This window comes from Lytechinus variegatus, chromosome 1, assembly GCF_018143015.1.
Source record: "Lytechinus variegatus isolate NC3 chromosome 1, Lvar_3.0, whole genome shotgun sequence".
NCBI lineage: Eukaryota > Metazoa > Echinodermata > Echinoidea > Temnopleuroida > Toxopneustidae > Lytechinus > Lytechinus variegatus.
In genome coordinates this window covers 82,672,448-82,692,735 of record NC_054740.1, presented here as the reverse complement: position 1 = coordinate 82,692,735, position 20,288 = coordinate 82,672,448, and the positions used below count along the sequence as shown (strand labels likewise).

General features: G+C 35.4%; 1 protein-coding gene across 1 annotated transcript in view; it reads left to right on the top strand.

Moving 5' to 3' along the window:
• The first annotated feature begins 18,110 nt into the window (after positions 1–18,110).
• LOC121425262 (vacuolar protein sorting-associated protein 8 homolog) overlaps positions 18,111–20,288 on the top strand; it is a 47,926-nt gene continuing 45,748 nt past the window's right edge. Inside the window, 2 exon segments of the mRNA XM_041621286.1 lie at positions 18,111–18,196; positions 19,509–19,598. Of these exon segments, the coding sequence (XP_041477220.1) occupies positions 19,521–19,598 (78 nt within the window). The 5' untranslated portion in view covers positions 18,111–18,196; positions 19,509–19,520.

Here is a 20,288-nt window from a genome sequence, read left to right as displayed (position 1 = left end):
AACATTTTGTACTAATAATTGGTGAAACTTCACTTGTGAATTTTTCCAAATGACTTTCCAAAATTGATCGTCCGGACACACGACCTGTCTGGACACACAACAACTGGGTATGTACAGTGCGTATAAAAAAGTAAAATATACATTGTAATATCCTGAAGCTTCTCCAACATTTAAACATTGGTACAGATCTCTTGAAACATATGACGATGTAACTGTCAAAAAAAATCTTTCCGCATGAGTGAGCACCACTTACATTTGAAAAGTTAGTGAAAGTGATTTGTGCAGACCCGTATAAAAAAGTACCATGGTTTTACCATAGTACTTTTACAATGGTAATACCATAGTATGGTAAATTGACAAATGAAGGCAGTACATTTACCATGGATTTGCCATAGTTGTACAATAGTATTACTATGGTTGTATAATAATATTACTATGGTTGTACAAAGTATTACCATGGTTGTAACATAGTATTACTATGGTTGTACCACAATTTTTCATGATGCGCGTGGGTTGGACATCTGGATTCCATGTGGGTCCCATATGGGCCCCATGGGGGTTCACTAAAGAAATGATAATTAGTGTCAAGGTCATTGAATCACATTTTACAATTCTATACTCCAAGCCATATCATCTTATCCTAACCTAAAATCCTACATAATCCTAAATCCCAATCGTATCATACACCTATCAACAGAGACATGTCATTGACGTTTTTATATTAGACGAGTTCACAAAACTTGAAAAATTGTAGTTAACAATTTTCCAGATTTAATCCTAAGCCATTCTTCCAAAATTAAATGTCATGATTATGATTAATATGATATATAAACCAAACATGTTTCTTAAACTATTCGTGGTGGAGTCTTTACGTAAATGTAAACACATAAATTGCTATGGATATATTAGCTAAAATTTTGGTCATTTATTGTTGTAAATGAAAATTTATGAGTGAAGTCCAAATCAAGAGATACCATAGTAATATGGTTACTATGGTAACACCGTGGTCCTTAATGGTACTGGACACTAATTGTTATTTCTTTAATGAACCTACATGGGGCCCACTCATGACATGGAAGTACCTTTGTAATGAATGGTAGAACCATAGTAATACTATAGTACAACCATGGTAGTACTATGGTACAACCATAGAAATACTATTGTACAACTATGGTAAATCCATAGTAGATGTAATGCCTTCATCTGTCAATTCACCATACTGTAAAAGTACTATGGTAAAACCATGGTACTTTTTATAAGGGGATGCAACATGTGCAATGAAATAAGGTCAAGTACATGGAGTTAAAAATGAGGTGAAAGAGATGGGAGTTTGTTGGAACGTTTTGGTGAGTAAATTTATGGCAATTAAGTACACGTACAATCTAGTGAAATCCCACTTTCCACTGCAGGGTACCATCAAATACACAAACAAAACATGTCAACAATTGTTTTGAAAAATCCTTTATTGAAGTTGAATCACACAGTCATATTTAAAACGTTTAGCAAATTTTGATTCCGTGCTACAAAACTTTTCTCCAGTATAATCTTCAATCTATACATTATGTATCCTGACAATATGATAACAGATTATGAATGCAAACAACTGCGTCATTATTCATCCATTGTTTCATGTTCCATAAAACTTTTTAAAGTACTTTGCAAGGTGAATATGGAAGTAACATGGTATTACGGTATTAGTATCATATGCCAGTCAAACAAGTACCATAAGATACCATGAAAGTACCATATTGAACTGTGAAAGTACCACGAAGTGCAATGAAAGTGTCCAAGAACCATGGAGTTCTATAATAATAATAATAATAATATAGGATATTTATATTGCGCACATATCCACCTTGTTAGGTGCTCAAGGCGCTCCTATATTACCCGGCTAAGCTAGGCGTTCATAGCGCACACAGCTTCTAAAGGAATTACTTCCTACTGATACCCATTTACCTCACCTGGGTTGAGTGCAGCACATTGTGGATCAGTTCCTTGCTGAAGGAAATTACGCCATGGCTGGGATTCGAACCCACGACCCTCTGTTTCAAAGTCCGAAGACTAATCCACTGGGCCACAACGCTCCACAACGCTTCTATGAAAGTATCACATACAACCATGAAAGTATATGTGAGGATGGCACTCTGTTTATCAACCATATAGCAAATATTGTAATTTCTTTGTAATACCGTTACATCTATGGTACATTCATGGTAAAACTATGGTGCACCATGGTATACTTCTGTCTTTTCAAATAGTACTTTCCTATTCCATGCGGTACCTCTGTGGTAGTACTATGGTACAAGTGAATTTACCAAGGTTATTAGGTTAATACCATGGTAATACCATAATACATGTTTTTACATACTTTTAAATGTTTAAAAATTAACAGGACATTTTCCAGAGACTTTCATTCTTTCTTCGTACATTTCATGGTAAAGTGGAATGGAAAAGTCGACATATTGGATGACGTCATTTGTAAGCTGATCACGTGGTAAGACTCTTTTGGGCATGTTGGGCAGGCGCCATGAAGTCAATTGAAGTGTGTGCTGCTGAACGTTGTCGAGTGCATCACAGCGAACATGGCGAACGAAGTCACGAAGTTCTTTTGGAACTCATGACTCGGGGACCACTGCAGAACAGCCATTCCATTGTGACTTGCGTGACAGCTTTACGTTGCAGACCTGTTTTTCTGTTTATTTCAATCATAGTATTGACAGTAAACATTGTAAATTCTTTTTTCGAAGGAGATATTCCAATTTGTTTGTTGTGACTCGCGTGACACGACACTTTTAAAGATTCCCGCCCTTGCTGTATTTGACTGGAATTTCCTAAAAAGATATTCATCAGATTTAGATCAAATTTACGGGAGATTATTTTGAAACATCCAGAAATATGATGTTGCAATTTCATTAACTCCTGACTTTTGATGTTAAGTCAATTGCCGTTTGAAAATGTGATTCGCGTGATAAGAGTGTGACTCGCGTGACAAGTGTAATTTTTGAAAACTAAAAGTTGAACCAATTATCATGATTTTACACAATAAAATTGGCCAAATTAGTTTCAAACATAACGTTTATGGTCAGTTGCATCCCATTCATCTAAAAAAACAAAAGAATTTTAGGTCAAGCTCTGATGGATGATATTGGAAAATTCGATGCAAAACATTGTTTTTCCCATTGACTTGTATATAGCAACACAATTATAAAAACATATATGCAATACTATGATTTTATATTATAGTATTAGAGATATAGGTAGGAAACTTTATTATCGCTGATGTGGTTTACGGTACACCATGTGGAGTGTTATGGAAACAGTGGATAGAAGAAGAAAAGAAATGGATAGGCGAGAAAGTGGAAATTTGAGAGTAGAGTAGTCTTTCTTGAATGTCCTGACAAGCACTGTAAATCAGAAGAGATTGATGAGTTGAAAACAGCTTGAGTAGTAGGATGGATGAGGAGATGCTCGCTTGAGTCGGCGAGTAGAGATGATGAGTAGAAGCAGTAGAGAGACTCGACGTTTCGGGCAGGTTGACTGTCCGTCTTCACTCCTGAAGACGGGCAGTATGCTTTGCTGGTATGATTGGGGACTTTATGCTCCTTACTTTTATCATGCATTTATCAACTACAAATTATACTACCTAGTATACGTTTTAAGTAAAGTAAAATATTGATGTATTTTTGTGACTCCCATGACACATTTCAAGGATGTTTTCAATATTGGATATAGCTTGGTTCTAATAAACCTCTCAAAAAAGTTCGGAAATCTGTGTTTGGCCATTAATTTCTCCCTACTCCCAATTTTACACAATGCATATTTGATATCATTCAAAAGATCATTGATTCCTCTTTCAGATGACTCCATGCTTGTTGTGATTATGCCATCAAGAAAAGAGTAGGATTCAAAAGTGTTGGATGAGGTCTGAATTGAAAAGGTGCAAAACGAGCAGAAATAGTCACGAAGGGTCAATACAGAATATGGTTCTTTTGTCTGTGTCAGTAGAGATGAAAATCCATTCAAACCAAGCCCCTGCTTCTGTAGTGATGGTTCTTTGACATATCATGTTTTGAAATACCCATGCATGTTTGTTTGTTATGTTTTTGCTTGTGCTGAGGTGTGTTTGATTCCATGTTATTGTTGATGTTAAGGTGCATGAAAACAATTAAAAGAAATTACTGAGAAACTCACTCATCACCATGGAAAAAACAGTGACTTTCAATATTGCGTCATTTTGCAAGTTTTGAATTTTTGACCCTGCCCCACATTTTAAGGCACTGCACCTCCGTGTAATCATATCATGTAGGGTATCATCTTAAAGAGAATTAAATGTTCTTTTCATTGATATTAATTACACATTGGTATTTACTAAAACCGAAGAGGGATTATCGATCAAAGTCAGATTTCCGAACTTTTTTGAGAGGTTTAGATTTACGCAAACAACAAATTGATGTTGGAATATAATATTAGACAGATTACAAATATGATGTTTTTAAAGACAACAAACAATTGTTTTCTATTGTAAAATAGTGTTATTTATAAAGTACCAAACATGCATGCAAAGTTCACTACTCTGATGGTGTCACGTAGTCACTTGATGGTGAAAAGCATTTAAAATCAGATTTACAGCGTTTAGACATGCACTTAGCTAAAAATGGTTACACTTCGTAATTCCGAAGCTTCGTAATTCCGAAGGTTCTTTATTCCGAAGGTTCGTAATTCCGAAACACGTAAATTGCCTATACCTCGATGTTCGTTAATCCGAAAACGAAAAAGGGTTCGTTAATCCGAACATTTGTGGCGTTATTCCGACGATTCGTTATTCCGAAGGTTCGATAATCCGAAAACGAAATAGGGTTCGTTGTTCCGAAGGTTCGATAATCCGAAAACGAAATAAGGTTCGTTTTTCCGAAGGTTCGTTAATCCGAAAACGAAATAAGGTTCGTTTTTTCCGAAGGTTCGATAATCCGAAAACGAAATAAGGTTCGTTTTTCCGAAGGTTCGTTAATCCGAAAACGAAATAAGGTTCGTTAATCCGAAAACGAAATAAGGTTCGTTAATCCGAAAACGAAATAAGGTTCGTTAATCCGAAAACGAAATAAGGTTCGTTAATCCGAAAACAAAATAAGGTTCGTTAATCCGAAAAATGAAAACCGGGAAAGCAGAGGCAAGGGGGGGGGGTGGACACTTGCCGTTCAATTGTTATGAGGATGGGAAGGCAAGGGCGGCCAAACGAATTTTCGTTTGGGGGGTAAAGCCAAAAAATGAAACTCATACGTCAAAATGGGCACTTTGGTGATATTTTCACCTTAAGATTATAAAAAAAAACTTTTTTGAAATGACTTCTTATTATGGCAAAATGTATATTTAGCCTTTATTTTTCGGGAGAGAGTATAATGAGCGAGCGGCTTGGTAAAAAAAAACAAATGTGAAGTTGTAAAACTCGTTTTGGGGGTCAATTATTCTTTAAATGGCATTATTGCGAGGTGTTGCGAGCGTGAATCACAAGCTAAAACTTAAGGGTATTTCAATAAAAATGGAAATAAGTTTTTAAAAATCCGAGCATATTTCTGCTGTCACTAAAAATATGTACATCTAACTAAAGAATTAACACGAGCGCAATACGCGAGCTTAAACATACTGACCAGAAAAGGAATCTTAAAGAAAGAATTTAGTGACCTCTTTAGGATACATATTTCACCAATCGAATAACTGAGAGTGCGAAGCGCAAGCTGAAAATTTGCAATATTCCAGCCTGAAAACTTTACTTTAAAAAGAGTATTTTATTTCGAAAACATGAAAAACGGCATATTTATTTTAGAAAAAGGATCTTTCCCATTTTTGGAAAAATATGCATTTCCCTGTTTTTTATTTCATTTTTTGGGGTGCAAGTGCCCCCTGCCTCCCTCCCGGCGGATCCAACTTTTGTCAAATGGGGGGGGGGGGCAATTTTTTTCGGCCATATTTTCCTCGATCGGCAGCTTAAAGTTGATTTTTGTTTGTTTTTTGAAAGGGTATAGTCCTAACAGTCAATAATTAGCTTAATACTTATAAAATAAAGTAAATATGTAAGAACATGATAAACCCTTTTTAAATAATGCGAGCGCGAGCTATATTTTTTTTAAATGATGGGCAATATGTTTGTGATCTTCAAAACGAGATGCCTATGTAACTAGATAATAGCTGCGAGCAAGAAGCGCGAACAGAAATTTTAAATATAAGCTCTGACCTGATCTAAAGGGGACATTTTAAGAACTTTTTGCAGTTAGCCATGAAGACGATGCGTGTTTCAACCAGTGGCGGCGGAACGTATTTTCCCTTTTTTTTTGGGGGGGGGAGCCAAAAAAGGGGCCAATAGGGGCATTTTGGTGCAAACGGATATTTTCGCCATAAGATTATCATATGTGTAATGAGGTTGTGTGTTTTGTAGTAATTAAGTTGAGCAAAAAAATTTAAGTGATCTCTGATTGGTAAGTTATATATTACGTTTCATTTCTGCGAGCGTAGCGAGCAAGCGGTTTTTGGGAAAATGTAAAATTCGCCTATTTGGTCAATTACTGTTAAAAGGGCATCCTTGTGAGATGTTGCCAGCGAATCACGTGCTCAAACTTTTGGAAATTTCATGTAGGCCTAAAATGATAAAAATTATATTATTTACCCAGGGAAGCCACTTCAGTTCTAAAAACTGTTCTCCCAGCTATTATTATTATTATCCGTGTTTGTTACCAAAATTAATAATTTTCATTTTCGGAAATACGAACCTTATTCAATTTTCGGATTAACGAACCTTATTTCGTTTTCGGATTAACGAACCTTCGGAATTACGAACCTTATTTCGTTTTCGGATTAACGAACCTTCGGAATTACGAACCTTATTTCGTTTTCGGATTAACGAACCTTCGGAATTACGAACCTTATTTCGTTTTCGGATTAACGAACCTTCGGAATTACGAACCTTATTTCGTTTTCGGATTGACGAACCTTATTTCGTTTTCGGATTGACGAACCTTCGGAATTACGAACCTTCGGAAATACGAACCTTCGGAAATACGAACCTTCGGAATAACCGAACCTTTGGAATTACGAAGCTTCGGAATTACGAATGTATGCGGGGTGTTTCATAAAGCTGTTCGTAAATTAAGAGCGACTTTCTGGTGATCCTTTCTTGTGGTGAATGGTACATACACCAAAATGTTAATTGGCGATGGTTCAACTCGTAAGAAAGGTTCACCCGTCGTTCTTAAAGTCGCTCTTAACTTTACGAACAGCTTTATGAAACGACCCTGGTTTTTTATAATTCAGTTTCAGTTCAAATAAAACATTTATTTTCTTCCATTTCATCACATATTTTTTTCTTGTAAACAAAAGTTCATACATAAATCAATATGTTATAAAAAATATATAAATATGTACATGTTGGGTTTAATGAAGAAGGCGTATACCCTAAAGCTGAGGCTTGTGGCGGGATACGCCTATAGACAAAAATACAGTACAATAAACAATACAAAGGAAAGGGCAGAGAAAAGAAGAAAAGGAAATGGAACAAGAGAGGGAGACGTGAGCAGACAGGCGGGCATGAGTTGCTAAATAAAATAGAATGCTCAACAAAATATCAGTGGGGGGGGGGATATAAATGCCGCAACAACAGTTGTCCATGGTTCATGTTATCATATTTAAAGTCAAGAGGAAACGTAAGATGGAAAATATTTATATATAAAACGACAGAAGCATTTTTTTCATTTTATACTTAAAGCTGGTTGTCGATGTAATCCGGCATTTTTCTCCCATATTTGAGGGCCAGTATAGCGAATGTTGTGTTGGAAGATTGCTTTTCTATGTTTGGGAATAAATATTAGAGTATTTGAGCGGGTATCAAAATGATGTATGTTGGAAATATGTGTAAATGAATGACGAAATTTTTGTGGAATTTGAGAATTTAAACATCTGTAGAGAAAATGACATTGTTGAAGTTTGTCGATGTCTTCCAATTTCAAAAATTTTAGGGAATGAAACAAATTTGTGGTATTAGCTAGTGCGTCTGGAGAAATATACATACAACTTTATTTTGAAGGGAACATATTCTTTTAAGATGGTTTTAATACATGTTAGCCCAGACCAAATTACAATAATAAAAATATGGCAAGATTAAAGTGCAATGCAATGTACGCAATACAGTTTTAGGCAAGTAAAAACTTAGACGATGTAATATTCCAATATTTTTTGCAACTTTGTTCTCAATTTCATTTATGTGATGTATCCATGTTAAGTTACTATCAATGATAACGCCAGCCCAGCCCAGGAAACCTGGTATTTTCAACTCTGGGAATAATTTGGTTGTTAAACTTCACCACTACATGATTAAGATCAATACGCCTTGTGAAGTTACGGAATATAATGTAATTGCATTTTTTTATATAGTTAATGGTAAGCTTATTTGCACTAAGTCATTTACAAACATTTATTAGTTCAGTATTTACAGTTTCACATAAGTGATAAAGATTTTTATCAGAATAAGCAATATTGGTATCGTCGACGTACATAATAAAGGAAAGGAGATTTGACGAACGATAATAAACAAAAGTGGGCCAAGTAATGACCCTTGTGGTACTCCACATTCAAATGTCTTAAGTTCAGACTGAACGGAGTTATAAATGGTGCATTGTTTACGATTTGAGAGGTAACTAGAAAAAAGGTCGAGGGCAGGTTTCACGAATACCATAGTTATTTAGTTTTTATAAAAGTACATTATGATTGATTCTGTCAAACGCCTTTGACAAGTCAATAAATATCCCTATCGCGAATGAGTCGTGCTCAAAGGAGTCAATTTTGGTATTTGCTAATTCGAAAAGAGCTATTTCTGTTGAGTGGTCAGTACGTAATCCGTATTGAGATTCAAAAAGACACTTTTTATTTTCAAGAAAACCATAAGCCCTTTTATAAATGATCTTTTCCAATATTTTTAGAAAAAATAGAAAGCACTGATATGGGCCTATAATTACTAATCTGCTCTTTGTCACCAGTTTTGAAAATTTGAGAAACTCGAGCAGTTTTCATTTTGTCAGGAAATACCCCAGAGGTTAACGATAAATTGAATATGTGACGTAAAGGTTCGCTTATTAAATTGATTACAAGTTTAATAATCTTGGGTGAGTATTCATCAAGACCCGGGGCTTTATTGTTATCGAAACGCAAGATAATGTTACATATTTCACGTTGGCTTACCGGATTTAAAAACAAAGATTTTGAATTTGGTTCAGATAGATAAGTTCTGAAATCTGTATCATTTTGAGGAGTGATATTAGCTAACCTTTTGGACCAATTTCAACGAAAAAATTATTAAAAGTAATTGCTATTTGGAACGGGTCTGAAGACTAACCTTCATCACAACACATGTCATAATCAAATGAATATTACAATACATTTAACATTTTCTCCGGCAATATCTTAGCTGGCTTCTTCATTTCTTTGTTTGTAATTATCATTTTTTCCATTTCTCTTTCAAAAGGGTATTTTATCTTACATCTCTTATGTCATAACATATCTATTTCTATTAAGCAACATTTTATATATACACCAAAAGGCGACTTTCATTGTTATATCCGTGTTTTTATTGTCATTTATTTTTAGTAAACAAAAAGTATTTGCATGAATTTCGACATCAAAAGTATACTTTACAACACTCCTAACATAAGAAAAGAACTGTTTGTTCAAATCGCATTCAATAAAAGCGGGCACTACGTCTTCTTTAACATGACAGTGCGGACAATATTTGTCGTCAGGAAAACCTTATTCAAAAAGATAAATTCTAACGGGATATATAAAAGTCTAAAATTAAACCCGGGAATTAAACTCTCGTAAACGAAGCTCACCTATACATGCCAGGTGTCTTTTAAACACAGAAAACCAGTAAATATCAGTCTGCAATATATTTTCCCACATTCTAAAAATTCGAACGTTAAATCAACATTTGAAAGGTTGGAGGAGGGACAACCTTTTCCAAATGTTACATTCAACCTTGTATAAAGCTTAATCCAACATTTTTTAAGTGGTAAATGCAACATTTATAAAATGTTGTCACTCCTCCAACCTTTCAAATGCTTATAAAATTTCTTTTTTAGAGTGCAAATTATATCACATATATTCCTAGAATTCGGTCTCAAACAAATCAGATTATACAAAACGTTTATTACCTATGTCACCGCAACGACCCTTTCTCCGATAGAAAATAAGAGAGTAATTTACATTATTCGCTTGTTGCATATTTGTATAAAACTCTTTTAACCACACTTTTGGAATAGCTTTCATTAATTTGCATAATCAAATAACATAATTCTGTTTGCAATTTTTTTGTTTTAAGGCGAACCAGAATTTGATTTCCATAGAAACAAAATGTCCTTCCTCAAAAAGATCGGTTACACTTTGTAATTCCGAAGGTTCGTAACTCCGGAACAAGTAAATTGCCTATACCTCGATGTTCGTTAGCCCGAAAACATAAAAGGGTCCGTTAATCCGAACATTTGTGGCGTTTTTTGCAGGTTCGATGATCCGAAACGAAATAAGGTTCGTTTTTCCGAAGGTTCGTAAGTCCGAAAACGAAATAAGGTTCGTTGTTCCGAAGGTTCGTTATAGTCCGAAAACGAAATAAGGTTCGTTAATCATTACGTTTTCGGACTAGCGGACCTTCGGAATTACGAACCTCAATTTGTTTTCAGAGTTCAGACTAACGAATCTTCGGAATTATGAACCTTCGGAATAGCTAAGATCATGTACATAAATAGTCCCACTATTGAATCAATCTTCATAAGACAAAGACTTATTATTCAAAAAATAGTTATTATAGCTTATCACTTGTTTATAAAATACATGTTTTTCTAACCTTGTTATCTTTTATTTGTGTAAGTAAAAAAAATGACTTTGTCCCAATTAATTTTTATCTGAAGTCCTAAATAATTTTGCCAAAACATAGAGAAAGATGCTTCTGTTTTGTTATGTTCTAAATGATAATGATAATAATGTCTAGCTTTCAAGATATTTGCATCAATTTTATCACCATTATATATTAGGTTAGGTATAATCGTTATTTCCTTTTGTTGTGCATTTGATCTATTTTCCAGCCAGAGAATTTAATTTTAAGCTTCTGCATAAAATACTTCCGTCCCAATTAAATTTATTTAAATGGAGTTTAAAAATAATGATAAATGTAATCTCTGTTTTACTTAAGGGAACAATTATGCATGTTGATAAAATGTGAGAATATAAAACCTCTATGGAAAATGGTAGAAGAAAGTACAATTCTTTCTGTTTCTAAAGTACAGGTCTGTGTTAATGAAAATATAGTGATTTTAGGTTGGAATATACAGGAACCGAAATACTGGTTAATTGATATCATTTTGAATTTTACTCAATACACCATTTACAGAAATTATATCGAATAGAGTATGAAAAAAGGCTATTACTTTGTTAATGTAAATAGATTATGGATGAATTTGAAAATGAAACTAAGATGGTATTTAAGTTCAAAATATGTTACCAAAAATAAGAATACAAAAGAAATTGACGAATTGCTGGAACTCATTTATTGATTGATTAATTTGATTACTGTATATACTTTGTGATTTGTAAATTGAATTATAGAGATGTAAATAAAGTCCATCGAAAGAGGTTTGAAGAGAGAAAAAAAAATAAAATACATGTTTTTAACAGAACCAGTTTCACATGTGGTATTATTCTTTACATATCTCCATGATTTTAATATTTCCAGATAAAAATCAGGTAGTTGCACACTTCCAACATGTAGTCATAGTTACAGTGCAACAGAAGATTTATGCCACCATACAATTATAAAAGTAAAGAGATGTATTCTTCCATGGAACCTCACAATCATCTACAATTTTCCAAACCATCTTAAACGAAAACTGAGTATTTGTGTGGTGATATCAACCCACCTTGGCTATAGTCTTGTGTGAGTGTACATCCATTTTCTTTTTCAACCTTAGAGTTCCAAATGAAATTAAAAAAAAAGATTTATTTGTTATCTTAATATATTTTTGTGGGATCACGTCTACTATCATAAGATGGATTACTTGACATAAAGCAAGTGTTTTAAGAACGGCAATTCTTTCGAAAAGGTTAAACATCAGCTCCTCCAGTAATCTAGGAGTTTCTGTAATATTGACAATCTGAATTCCCAACTTATTTTAGACACTTGGGAATTTTCACAACCGCGAAAAAAAAACACAGTAAATTTATTGAAAATGCCCGCCAAATGACATCACCTGGGAGGGCTTTGTCGAGAAGTGGTGATCAGGAACAGCAGTTTAGCCCTCATTTTCAGAGCTGCATGACGAACAATTGCAAAATGTCGTTTGTGCAGAGTGTAGGGCGAATCTGTTGGTTTGATTATTAATCTTCGACAAAGAGTTCTTAGTTGTCTTTTTTGTCAGGAAGTCCATTTCTTTGACAATACATTTCCAATGAACTTGAAAGCGTTCTGCGTCTCAGTTCGGAAACTTCCTACCTTTTTCTCTATTCACATCTTTCTCTCTCTCTCCATTACTCTCTCTCTCTCTCACTTTCTTCCCCACTCGCTCTCTTTCCCCATCTCATTTTATATTTACTCTTCCTTATTTATATTAAAAGGGAAAAGAAGGGAAACTGAACACTAGTTTTTAGAACTGAATCATTTTCGTATAACTCCTTACCTACTATGCCAGCTCCTTACCCTCCCCGTCATCGAGGACTATAGTTCAGTAATATTCTAACTGTAAGCTATTTCCAGCTACTTCCCTAAATCATGAATAAAAACAAGAGCTATAAAAGTAAAATCACTGGGGAAATCAAGATTTATGCTAGTGATAATTTAGCAATTATTAATATAGTATTAAAGGTGCATGAGAATAAAATTCTATGTAGCTATAGATGTGGGGTGATCAAAATGCCAAGATGAAAAGAGCAAGATAATCTAACTTTGAAGCCATGTTGTCTCTATCATTTTAATAAAAGAGAGTCACACAACTCTCATCACTTTGCATTTTTATTTTTCTCCATCTTCTAGCTGTTTTTATCGTCCCCTTCCCCCTTTTTTCTTCACTTTACTAAATAGTTATGTGCACACTAATAAAAAAATATTATAGTGATTGTTTTACTCAGTTCGATTTTGCACCCCTAGGTACAATAACAGCACCATAAAAGCACAAATGGTGTGCTAATTTAGCACTTACAGTGCAGTCACTAAATTAGCACTTCATTTTTTTTACAATGTATGCCATATGGTGTAAGCTTGCACACTAAAGGGTGTAAAGTATATGTGCACCCAATCGGGTGCATATACTTTAAAAAAATATTGGGTAAAATTTTTACAACCGCGAGGGTAAAAATGTGTTCAAGCAATTTAGGGCAGTATTTTACCCAATGCGGGAAGCATGTTGTCCAGTAAGGTTAAAATAAGCAGAAATGACTTTAGAATTGGCAAATTTTCATCACACTGGACATTAATAAAAATGCCCAAAAGAAATGTCCATTGTCGTTGGACACAATGGTTACCCTCATGGAGCACTTTTACCCAATATCGTGTTTGCTCCCTAAAACGTTCACATAATTATGCATCCCATCATGCCCATTGGGTGAAAGTGTATACACCATTAACACCCTTAAGGGCGCTGTTATATCAGTATATAGGGTGCAAAATTGAAGCTTTTTTTCTTAGTGTGTGGGGCATTCGTCCCTCCCACTGTGACGCTGCCCCTGTCTATTCTCCAGAGGCCTACGTTATTCCTTATTGCTATTATTTCATTGAAGTTTGTTCGAGAAAATTGTTATAAATAAAAGGCGTCGTAATTAAGGCAATGGATTGACTTCTGTTTTTGTCTGCAAGGCAGACCTATACAACTAGCCCTGGGAAGCAGGATCGATGTTGATTATACCTACATCATCGGCAGCACCCCCTGGAAATGTAGAAATTTGACCCAAATCACCCGTATTATGATTCCTTATGCCCTTCATTTTCCCTGTGAAATGACAAGGTTCTGTCTTTGTAATAGTCTTAGTGCGATCACAATCAGGAAAAGGATGATTATTAATATCCTTCTCAGGATTTTCAGTATCAAGATGGAGGAAATTAAATAAATCTATACGCGAATCTTTTTTTTATCATTTTTTAGAAAAGAAAGAACACTCTTGGAGTCACACGCCTCACTGGGTAGGATCAGTTTCCATCGGGGTAAAAAAAATAGTCGCATTATAGCTCATGAGACAGAGGAGAAGATGCAGGGAAAAGACATTCCTCCCTGCGTAGATTATTTAAATAAACAACCAAAAAATATGCTTCCGGTCAACTCTAATTCAATGCCCGAATGTATATTCTTATACTTGCTGACAGGATATACGCTGTAGTATAATTCCGATGGCTGAGGAGGGGAAAAAAAACCTTTAGGTTTTTATTCTTTTTAGAAAAAATAGTGCTTCCCCCTACCCCCCCCCCCCCCGCTAGCACCTCAGTGTCGAAAACTTCCTCTTCCTTTTTTTCTTTATTGCCTGAACGAGGTTAAATACCATGTGGGTCTAGTCAGGAAATAGTGCCAAATTGCAGTAAATTTCAGAATTACTGCCGTATGCAGTTTTCATGTATTGTCATGAAAGTGGTACAATCCCGAATTCCCGACTGCATTAGTTCAAATGTCAGTAGAAAGAACAATCATGTTACAAGACAGGCAACTTACTGCACTTCATATACCACGTGTAGAACCGCTTATGCTCTGAATCAGGGGCGAATCCAAGATTTTCCAAGGGAGGGAGGGGCACATTTCCCTAGGAAAATTTGACATTATTTTTTTTTACTGGTCCCAAGTTCTGTCTGTCGCTGTATATTGATGCAACTTAATTGTTCTGTCATTGTTTCTGTTGTAACGCAAATTGAAATTGCTTAATCTATACTGAGTAATTATGTTGAAAATTTTGTGGGGCCTATAGGGCCTACGATGTAATGCACTGTAGTCTACCCCCTCTTTTTTAACCAGAATGGTCCTTCTCTCCTCCTCTTCTCTATAGCTATTTCCCATATTCTTTCGTTATGTTCTCTTGCAATCATTATTGCCTTTCCCCTTCTCTTCCTTAGTCCTAAGTTCTGTCTGTCTGCCCCCTACGGAACTCATTTTTCTGTGTAATTGTTGCGGGGATTGTTGTTCATTTTTTTGTATTCTTTTCCATCTCCTCCCTCAAACCTTTTATAAAATTTCCCCTTCTACCTTTGCCCTTTGCAGATATGAAAATCTGCAGTGTGAATTTTCCCTCGCCCTATAAATTTTTTAATTATTTTTTCTTGTTTTTCTCAGAGTAGTTTTACCATTAACGAGTTAAAATATTCATGTAATATATTTACAATATATTCTCATTTGCTACTCGCAGATGATCTCTAGATTAATTTATTATTTTTTTTTTGTTAAGAAATGTTTTGTTATTATGATGTTGCTTATAAAGGGTTGGTCCATGCTGAAAATGATTATAGCTTAATAGATAGATTAGAATTCACTGAGCAAAATACTGAAAATTTCATAAAAATCGGTCAACAAATAATAAAAATATTGAAGTTTAAAGTTTAGCAATATTTTGTGAAAACAGTCGTCATGAATATTCATCAGGTGGGCTGATGATGTCACATCTCCACTTTCCGTTTTCTTATGTTATTACATAAAATCATATTTTTTTCATTATTTCATACTTGTGTGAATAATATGTCTCGCTTATAATAAAATAAGTTGCAGCAATAAATATCTAATGCACTAAATCAGTTGTCAGTCCATTTTTTCTAGTTCTTGGAGGAAAAATTTTGAATAAACCTATTTTCATGTAATAAAATACAAAAGAACAAGTGGAGATGTGACATCATCAGCCCACCTAATGAATATTCATGCTGACTGTTTTCACAAAATATTGCTAAACTTTAAAACTCAATATCTTTGTTATTAGTTATCCGATTTTGAAGAAATTTTCGGCATTTTGCTCAGTGAATTCTACTCTATCTACTAGGCTATGAACGTTTTCAGCCCGGACCACCCCTTTAATGTAATATGTTCATATAAGGAAACCCCAGAGTATGAACCATAATCAGTTCAGTGATATAAATTATGATTTCAGTCAGGGCAGGGGTGTCGATCCATTTTTCAGATGGGGGGGGGGCGCAAAATCCCGGGGCAAAATCATGGCTCAAGGTTTCAAAGGTGCTCGTTCACACAAAACAAACAAACTCACACACACACACCATCACACACACTATACATGTAATATAAAAATTATATGACTCATGATCGAAAGAGACACATATCTCACCAACAAATTATGCGAGCGCGAAGCGCGAGCTGAATTTTTTTTTAGTATACTGAACTGAAAACAGGAAAAAAGTACCTGTTTAAACGATATGTTTGCCCCCAATATTTTCATTGGTGGGGCGACCCCCCCCCCCCCCCCCCAGGATCGACGCCTCTGATTTCAGTAATACAGTACTGACGACTCATGATTAGAGAGTGGTAACTGAATATCGAGCGAGCGAGAGCATGTACCGGTAGCGCGTTTCCGTTTTACACCCTGGCGAAGGCATTTTCCGGAAAAGTAGCCAAAAAGCGACTTGTGAAGAGTCTACGTCGACGTTTGTTTACATTCTTACCTATGTTGTGTGTTTTTTTTCTGATTCACTTTGTATGGATCAGCTGGGCGCGCGATCCAAAGTCCGCACCGAAGTTTATATGCGCAGAACATACCGTACTTGCAAATGCAGCTGAGCTTATACTTTCCAGGTTCAATACGAATGTTTGCCTTGATCATTTGCCTTGCCGATTTGCTGATGTCTGTCTAAATTTCTCTCTATCTGTCTATATATCTTCTATCTCTATCTATGTAACTGCAGTATCTATCTATCTAATAACCTTCTCTGTCTCTCTCATTCTTTATCTAACAAATTCTCTATCTCTCTATCCATCTGTCTGTCTTTCTCTATTTAATCTCTCTATTTATCTATTTTTTAACTAGAGTATCTATCTATCTGTTAATTTGTTAATAATCTCCTCTGTCTCTCTCATTCTTTAATTATCTATTTAATATCTCTATCTATCTATCTATCCATCTGTCTGTCTTTCTCTTATTCTCTCTATCTATTTATCTATCTATTTTTTTAACTTATCTATCTGTTAATTTGTTAATATTCTTTGTCTCTCTCCCTCTTTATCTATCTAACATCTATCTATCTCTCATCTATCTATCTATCCATCTGTCTGTCTTTCTCTATTTCTCTCTATCTATATATCTATCTATCTATGTATCTATCTATCTGTTGATTTGTCTATCTTCTCTGTCTCTCTCATTCTTTATCTTTCTATAAAACATCTATCTGTCTCTCAAATTCTCTATCTCTCTCCCTCTCTAGCATCTGTCTGTCTTTTTTCTCTCTTTCTCTTTGTCCGTCCATATTTCTATCTACCGAACATCTCTCTCTCTCTCTATCTATCTATCTACCCTTCTCTTTTTCTCTTTCTCTCTCCCCCTCTCCCTCTATATATCGACCTCTCTGTCTCTCCCCCTCTCTATTTATCTATCCATCCATCTCTCCCTCTTTCTCTCTTTTCTATCTATCTATCTATCCACCTCTCTCTCTCTCTCTATTCTATCTATCTGTCTATCTTGTCTCTATCTATTTATCAGTCTTCTATATCTATCTTTCGGCAGCTTCTAAGTGTATCAATCCATCAAACTTCAATTTGTCTTTCCATTATAAGTATCTGTTTATTTTGATTTTGTCTGTCATTCTATTCATTTAGTTAATAATTTATTTTTTAGAAAAAAAAAACTATCATAAACAACGCGACTGCAAAAGCATGTTCGGATTTCACTCCTGACTGCCGCTCTCTCTGTATATGAAGTGCCGAGGAACTCTGTGCTCTGGTGGACTCGCCTGTGTCGCACGCTGCATGCAACCAGCGACGTGTGTAGACTCTTCACTAGTCGCTTTTTGGCTACTTTTCCGAAAATGCCTTCGCCAGGGTGTAAAACGGAAACGCGCGTACCGGTAGTAGAGCTCAAAATTGGCGCCGGTGGTTTGGCTGCGCTGCGCTGGCGGCCGGCCGGCCGGCCGGAGATTTGTGGGGCGTAGTCTCCGACTCTGCTGCTGTTGTCTGCCGGTTCGCAAAATTTGGACAGAGCTGAATTGCTTGTAAGTACTGTTATTAAGGATTTAAAAAAAAGAAATCTGTGTCGAGATAGTTCATGGAAACGCTGTCCACCTTTCAAGGTTTATTTATATCTATAAAGTAAACCTAGGCAAGAGTCCCGACGAGCAAGAGCAAAAACCAGTCTACTATTACTATGGCAATATGCCCCACATATTGACTTTGACGTTTGTTGTTGGTTCGCCAGTCGTTTTTTTTCTTTCAATTTTCATCATGTCTTTTTTTACTTTGGTCTCTTTACTTTAAGTTTAGATCGAGATCAAAAGCTTCAGTCTCTGTATGATGGGGGGGGGGGGGGTAACCAGGAGGCTTCTAGTTCTAAAGAGTAAAAATCATTTACTGACATATTATATGCTTTAAATAGACTCTCATTCTCAACGAAGCCAGGTATTCCTTCCATTCATCTGCACATACTAACATAGGGCCCCAAAACCTGAAACGTTCACTTCCGAGATTTCTACTTTCCTTCTAAAAGATCTAGCCCTAATTCATGTACATGGATTACAACTTCATTTCCGACAATTCTACCAATTTTATTTTTAAACAAGAGTTCATCAAAAAAATGAGGAGGAAAATATCATGAAAAAAAATTGAGGGGCTTGCCCGATGTTTACGCCGCCAACTTGTTTTCTATTGTTCTCCAACGTTACGGACACAAGTGTCTCGTAACGTGGGGGAATAGACCTATTCGTCAGTCTAGCCCATGCAGATAATAAGAACTAAAAAATTTTAGGTTATGTTTTAGTGTAAAAAATTTAGACACTACTTTCACAGTGCAGTGCAACCACCGTGTCTCACTCTAGGGGACATTGGGATATCAATAAGGTTCTATGGGAGAATTCAGTCTATTGACAGAGGGGATGCCAATGAGCCAGATGAAGTCTCAGTGGAGCAAATATCCCTGACAGAAATGGACTATTTTTTTTTTTAATTACTCCATTATGAGGAGAAAAGATAATTAAGAAATTTCATACCTTAGACTGCAGCTTGAGAAAAGTTCCTCAGGAATGAGATAAACCTCTCTTAATTGAAAAAAACAGTAGTAGTATTGTAATTCTGCCAACTTAAATGACATCATCCTTATAGACGTCTTCACCCGTCGCAATATATCATGATTATTTGTGTTGCTTGTCTCCATAATCGCCAATTGTCTTTGTGCATGTGCGGTCTGCACATAGAAATGAACATTTGGTTCATAAATACTACAGCTATTCTAACAGATGATTAAAAAATGTCTTCCCAAATGAGTCTTTCACCAATACCACTCAAATGCAAAATATTTTTTCTCCTTTGTAGAAGTTTGTCATCATGGAGGATTCTGGTGATGAGGTTGAAACGGCAATAGCAGCTACAGATATACTCGACTATACTCTTGATGATGTCACAGTAAGTATGAAATGCCTCTCATTATGTCATTTTAAATAATGAGCTAATTGAAACTGTTACAAATTCAGGATCCAATATGGTGCCATCGATTGTAGCCTTTTGCAGCTCAAACTTATCTGGGGAATTTTGGTGAAAGTGTTCCTCCAGGAAAAATAATCTTGTATCTTTCTTGGGCAACAATTGTTGGTCCTGAAAAGGACCACGCAAACTTGACATTTCCACAAGTGTGTTCTTGCCGTCTTTCTCCTGAAGATGAAGAAAGCAATTGCCCATGAAAGAAACATGGTGTACCTTGAACCTCACAACACATCTTCTTTTCACCATGGAAACTTCAGCAGTTCAAGAAATAATCTTATCGTACTATTGAGTCAGTGGGTTCAATGACACAAATACAGATAACTTGTATTGTTTGCATACATATACATTGTATTACAATTCTTAGGATTAATAGGAATTTGTTGACTTTAAAGAAATTCCTACATAGATGAGATAATGAATTTTGCATGGACTGGTTTGAAATGTTGATATTTTTCATTTATGGAGGCTGACTTTTGCAAACTTATGTCATTAAAGATAAATGCCAGTTGTGGTAACGATCTCAAAATGATTTTTTACAGAATCCAATATAATGACCACCCAAGTGTTTATATGAATAAAAATTATGTGCCAAAGGATTCTGGAAGAAATTGT